Here is a 5,844-nt window from a genome sequence, read left to right as displayed (position 1 = left end):
CTGGAGCTGCGGGGCCTGATCGCCACCTGGGAAGCACTGTTGCCTCTTGTGGTCTAGACGCGTAGTTTGGTTTAGGTTTCTTCACAGACTGCAGGCAGCAGGAAGGCTTTTCCTGTTCTGCTTTTCTCGTTGTGCCAGCCCTCCGCTGGGGCTGTGTAATCGGTTCTGCAGCTGATTGGGAAAACAGATCCGGAAACGACCTATGTTAAAAGTAGTCGTTTCCTCCTCAGCTGTTCTGAACAATGATCGTTTCTGTAGGTTCATTATGGCTGTGCAGTGAAAGCTAAGGGAGATGCTCTGGGGCCTAGAGTAAGCAGGAGGAGAATGAAGCCTGTTTAAGACAACATTTTTTCTGAGGGTGATTTTCAACAAAATACCAAACCAAAGCCTCACAAATACAGTTTGTGCCTCATGGCTAGTTAAGCTGGTCATCTATCATAGAATGTCTGGGCTGGAAGGAACCTCCAAAGGTCATCTAGTCCAACCTCCCTGCCATAAGCAGGGACATCTCCAAGTAGATCAAGCTGCTCAGAGCCTCATCAAGCCTGGCCTTGAATGTCTCCGGGGCTGGGCCCTCCACCACCTCTCTGGGCAACCTGTTCCAGTGATCTGTCACCCTCCTATTAAAGAACTTTTTCCTAATGTCTAACCTAAATCTAGCCTTTTCTAGCCTAAAGCCATTACCCCTCATCCTGCCGCTCCAGATCCTCGTGAATAGTCCCTCCCCTGCTTTGTTGTAGGCCCCTTTCAGGTACTGGAAGGTCACTGTAGGTCCCTGTGGAGCCTTCTCTTCTCCAGGCTGAACAACCCCAACTCCCTCAGCCTGTCTTCACAGGAGAGGTGCTCCAGCCCTCTGATCATTTTTGTGGCTCTCTGTTGAACACATTCCAACAGCTCCACGTCCTCCTTGTGCTGGGGGCTGCAGAGCTGGACACAGGACTCCAGGTGAGGTCTCACCAGGGCAGAGCAGAGCAGCAGGATCACCTCTCTCCATCTGCTGGCCGCGCTTCTTTGGATGCAGCCTAGGATGTGACTGGCCTTCTGGGCTGCTGCTGCACATTGGTGGCTCATGTCTACACCCTAGTTCATGATGAATCTAATGAATTGTTTCCTGTTTGATACCTATGTTCTTCATCACAGTAACAGGCTAAGGTGCCAGCTGATGTAATGAGGTACTAGAGATGAAGAATCTAATACCGAAGTAATGGTCTCTGGATTATTTACAAAAAAAGAGTATGCTAACACCAGTCAATACATGACAGAGACTTTTTTTTTTTCTATTTCAGAGGAGACGGGCTGTAACATGCCCTGTTTTCCTCACAGTTCTGTTTTAGCTGGTGGTCTTTGCTATTTATTCTTTGGATTTAGTGTCACATGTACCACTGTCTTCATACTGGATCCAGGAGTCATTGTTCTGTTCTGTGGTAATTTAAATCACTGAAGGGGCTTAAGAACTTTAAGAAAAAGTAAATTCTTTTTTGGGTTAATTTTTGCTTTTTGCTGAATTTGAATGGTGCATAGAAGGGCCTAATGGAGCCAGCACAAGGTGAGCAGCAAATTGGTGACTGTTCATTCATATGTGGAAAGGAGAGACTTAAATTCAGTTCCAGTGAAACAGGTGTTTACAGTATTCCAATGCTTGAGACAACAGAGCCATAAAATCTGCTTCTTTTCAAATAGCTTACTCTGTTTTGGGTAGATCTGTTGAGATTATCTTTGTTGCCAAGACAGCAACACAAAGCAGAATGAGAGATTTTGCTGTTCCTTCTTTCATAGCTACTGTTTACTAGCTTTGTTTTGCCTAAAGCACATCAGAATATCCAGAGAGTGGCAAAATTATCTGTACTGGAAGGCCTAATGAAAACTCCTTGCTGCAGCTGAAGTTTTCCACCTTGCTCCCTGACATCAGCGCCATCATCCTGAGAATATTATTAACAATGCTTGGGAAAATAAATGGACTGAACGTGGAAAAATACATGTGGGGACACATGTTAGTGTTAGTTAAGTCTGGTTAACTGACTGCCTTTGTTAAACTTATGTGAACTAGTCATTCAAACTGACAGTTCTAACTGTCCTGAAGTGGCACAGGCACTCCAAGGAGCACAGCATAATAAAAGGTAATTATCACTTAAGGGCTGAGGAATAACGGCAATGCCAACAAATCCACAGGCCAATGTATGCAATACAGTAGCTTAGATCACAGTCAGTTTTATCTGAAAACAAACAAATTAAAAACTCATAACTTCTCCTAGGACTTTTCTTGATGTTTGTGATTAGGTCTGTTCTCTGGTGTTTTTTTTTTCCTCTCTGCCCACAGGAGTGGTAATCAGAATTTCTCACTTGGATATCAAGAACCAAGATCCTTCTAGAGAAGCCAAATGAATAGTCTTTGCAGAAGTGTCCCAGCATAGGTTTGGCAGAGGGATAGTGCTAGCTTCAGTGCATTGTAATCACATACTTCTTGTATTGATTCTGTTGTTGACAGGGTTTACTGATGTCATCAGTCATAGCTCAAAGTGTCTCAGTCTGTGACAAAAATAACCCAAACCAGCTTAGAACGGATTTCCAGATCTTTCCATAAGAAAACTTGTTCTTCTCACTTGGACTTTTTTGTGTGCTAGTAAATTTCATCAGTCTGTTAACCACTGTTCATCAAAGAATAGAAATATTGTCATGTACAAAACAGCACCTAAGATTTGCAATCAGTTCCCTTCAACTTTTTGGAGTAAGTGTTGGAGAGAGAAAAACTGGCCATCAAAAAACTGTCATAGCAACAGCTTAAAATGTCTCTTTGATGCAAAATGTTCTCATGCAGGACTTAATTATTTGCTTGTGTTACAGAAGGCAATAGACCTTGCTATTAAGGCAGCACAAGAAGATAAAGCAGGAAACTATGAGGAAGCCTTTGACTTGTACCAGCAGGCTGTGCGGTATTTCCTCCATGTTGTTAAATGTAAGTACAGTGTATTGGATGATGAGGTAGAGTTTGGCAGTCAAATTGCACACAGTAATCTTCTTGACATTAGTGTTCAAATTTTTACCTTCATCATCAGTTGATGCTTGCTAATAGTAGTTTGGCTGAGGCTATACATTTTGCAGCTTTTGCCTTTACGGTTGTATCCCTGCTTCATTTTCATAAGAAATCAGATTATTTTTTACTTTTGTTTTGCTTTAGTTTTTTTTGAAGATAGGAAGGCAGGGGTTTGCTGTCCTCTGGACTTCTGTAGCAATGTTTCAGGCTGGCCGTTGCATGAGGAGATGAGAGACTAAGTACAGGCATCCTTGTGTTTCTCTTGTACTAAAACCCATGGTACACATGAAATCTTTGCTGCATCTACAGAGCGTTTTTAACTCCTTAACTTGGGCTGCTTTCCTTGCTGGCATTTTTTGTTCCTTAATGTCATAGTTTTGCTGTTCATCTTGTCCAACAAAATGTATGAAATGGATCTGTGTTGTAATTTTTCTTCAGCTTCCATATTCTCATGATTTTTATGCTTTTCACATGCCTTTAACTTTTTTTTGTCATGCCTAGTGTTTATATGCAGGGACTGGGCTTACCTAATGTAGGTACAGCCCTAGTCTGTAGGGTTGATGGCCTGACACTGTTTTCTTCATAGTCACTTAGGATAATTTATCACTTTCTAACCATTTATATCTTATGACTGTACCAGAATATCATTTTCTGTGGTTTTAATAATGTTGATGTAGTGTAGAAACTTAACACATAAACCTAACATTAAATTTTGATGGTTGATTTGAAGCACTATGATGGTGATTCTTGAGCAGTGTGGCTATTGAATCACATGCAGCTTTCTGATGGCTTATGTCATTCTTTTGTTTATGATGTGAACATCTTTTAAAATCGGCAGGCTATGGAAAAATAAAGGTTGTTTAGCACACGGAGCTTCTTGGTGAGCTGTTTTAGGAGTTAAGACAATGTATAGCAGCTTGAAAGGATGACAGAAAAGTCAAGTTGCCATTGTCCTTAATTCTTTACAGTCCAATTTTAAGCCCAAGCAATCTTCAAGCTATATTTGATTTCTGGTAGGTAATGACATCCTTCCTGTCACTTCTTTCCATGGAACAGTGGAAAAATAAGTAGCTGAGATGTTTGGTTATATGATAAGCCCTGAGAGGGGTATACTGGTAAGATACAAAGAAGGCAGAGATTTAGTCCTGTTTCTGGTTGATGCATGTGTTTTGCTGTTAATAAAGCACTATTTCTCTTCAAACTCTTAGATGAAACACAGGGTGATAAAGCAAAACAGAACATTAGAATGAAATGTGCAGAATACTTGGACAGAGCAGAAAAGCTGAAAGAATATCTGAAAAAGAGAGAAAAAGCTGCACCAAAACAAGTTAAAGAGTCTGGTCCTACTGATGGAAAAGGGTATGTTTTTGGAGAAGGTAAAGGAAAATACTTCTTAAACTCAGCTTATTCTAAAATTCAACTCTTCAAATATCATTTTAACTAGTGTTTTCAAATTGCTTCAGATGACTACTAGTTCTGAAATACAGAAAAATAACATCACAGAAGTGGCTGTGATGTTAGATGCTTGTTCACTAAAAGATGGAAACATCTGCATAGGAAATTCACTGAAGAATGAAAGCTGTTTCAGACTAACGTGATTATTTGATTTAATGGCAATGAGCCCTCTGAGTCTTAATTTTTCTACAGTTAAGTTCTTAGTAACTAGGAAATAAATTCAGACTGATGATTACTGGGGCCTGAGTTGAATCTGTCTCACACTCGATAAGAGGTGCAAAGCTCTGGGCAGGGTGTAGTTCTGTAAGATGGACTGGATCACTCTAAAGCCTTGCTGCTGCTTAGTCTCTCTGCTGCCTTCATTAGATCTCTTTGTCCTCTTGCGTGTCAGAGCTGAACAAGCAGAGCTGCTTTTTCATTTGCCTTTATGGGGATAGCAGAAAGAAAAGGTTCAGGATCGTGGGATTGCCCTTTTTGGCAATCCTGAACTGCTGAGTTTTTCAGTTGTCTTTTGAAACTCTATGTGGTTTTCAGTCTCCTTCATTGTCTATTCGTCTCATCAGTTTGTATTTTTTTTTAACTGTACTCTGTTCTGCTGGTCTATAATAGAAGGAATTGGTAATAGCCCAGATATATTTTCATAACGTCCACTCCAACTGTTCACTATTTATTCTCCTTTTCCCCTTCTTTAATGTCGCGTTTCCTTTGCTCTGATGAGGGTGTACAGTTTGTTGTACTAGACCAAGTCCTGTTGCAGTTCCAGATAGGGGACAAGTGCCAGTGTAGAAATGTTTTAAGAGGGCTTTGACCCATAGGAAGAAGCTGAAATGGTGAGGAGGGTGAATTAGAACATGGTGCAGAAAAGGAGGAGTACAGTGATGCAAACTTGTAAAGATCTGAAAGCATCTCAAAGTTTCTTTCATTCCTCAGACTGGTGGTTTTCCTGCTTTTTGCATTCTGATTTTTACCCTAAGAGAGCAGTCTCCTTTATTGCCTTTCAACATTTTTGTTTTCTTGCTTCCAAATCAGGAATGACAGTGATGGGGAAGGGGACTCAGAAGACCCTGAAAAAAAGAAGCTACAGAATCAACTTCAAGGTATTTATCAGGATAGCATTTTCTAAAGGGAGAATTTGCAAGATCCCAGGTAGCTATTGGATAAACTGGATCAGGTTTGGTTGGCTGATTGTTTTTTTTTGCTCTTAGGTGCAAAACTAGAATTGCCTGGAGGCTAAGGTAGCAGACATCATACAAACAGGGTATGCAGAACCATTTTTACAAGAAAAGCTTGGGCTTAAGTTTAGCAGTTGAGAACATGGATTCTTGCCCATTTATTGTAATGGGAAGCATTTTCCCAAG

The 5,844-nt window shown here is 40.8% G+C and overlaps 1 protein-coding gene across 1 annotated transcript in view; it reads left to right on the top strand.

Annotated features, from left to right (window-relative positions):
- Positions 1-1,530: 1,530 nt before the first annotated feature.
- VPS4B (vacuolar protein sorting 4 homolog B (S. cerevisiae)) overlaps positions 1,531-5,844 on the top strand; it is a 15,979-nt gene continuing 11,665 nt past the window's right edge. Inside the window, exons 1-4 of the mRNA XM_008943793.1 lie at positions 1,531-1,546; positions 2,816-2,953; positions 4,240-4,390; positions 5,516-5,583. Coding sequence (XP_008942041.1) covers positions 1,531-1,546; positions 2,816-2,953; positions 4,240-4,390; positions 5,516-5,583 — 373 coding nt within the window. The remainder of the gene's footprint in view (positions 1,547-2,815; positions 2,954-4,239; positions 4,391-5,515; positions 5,584-5,844) is intronic.

This window comes from Merops nubicus, unplaced genomic scaffold, assembly GCF_000691845.1.
Source record: "Merops nubicus isolate BGI_N331 unplaced genomic scaffold, ASM69184v1 scaffold6577, whole genome shotgun sequence".
NCBI lineage: Eukaryota > Metazoa > Chordata > Aves > Coraciiformes > Meropidae > Merops > Merops nubicus.
This window is presented reverse-complemented; position numbering and strand designations above follow the sequence as displayed.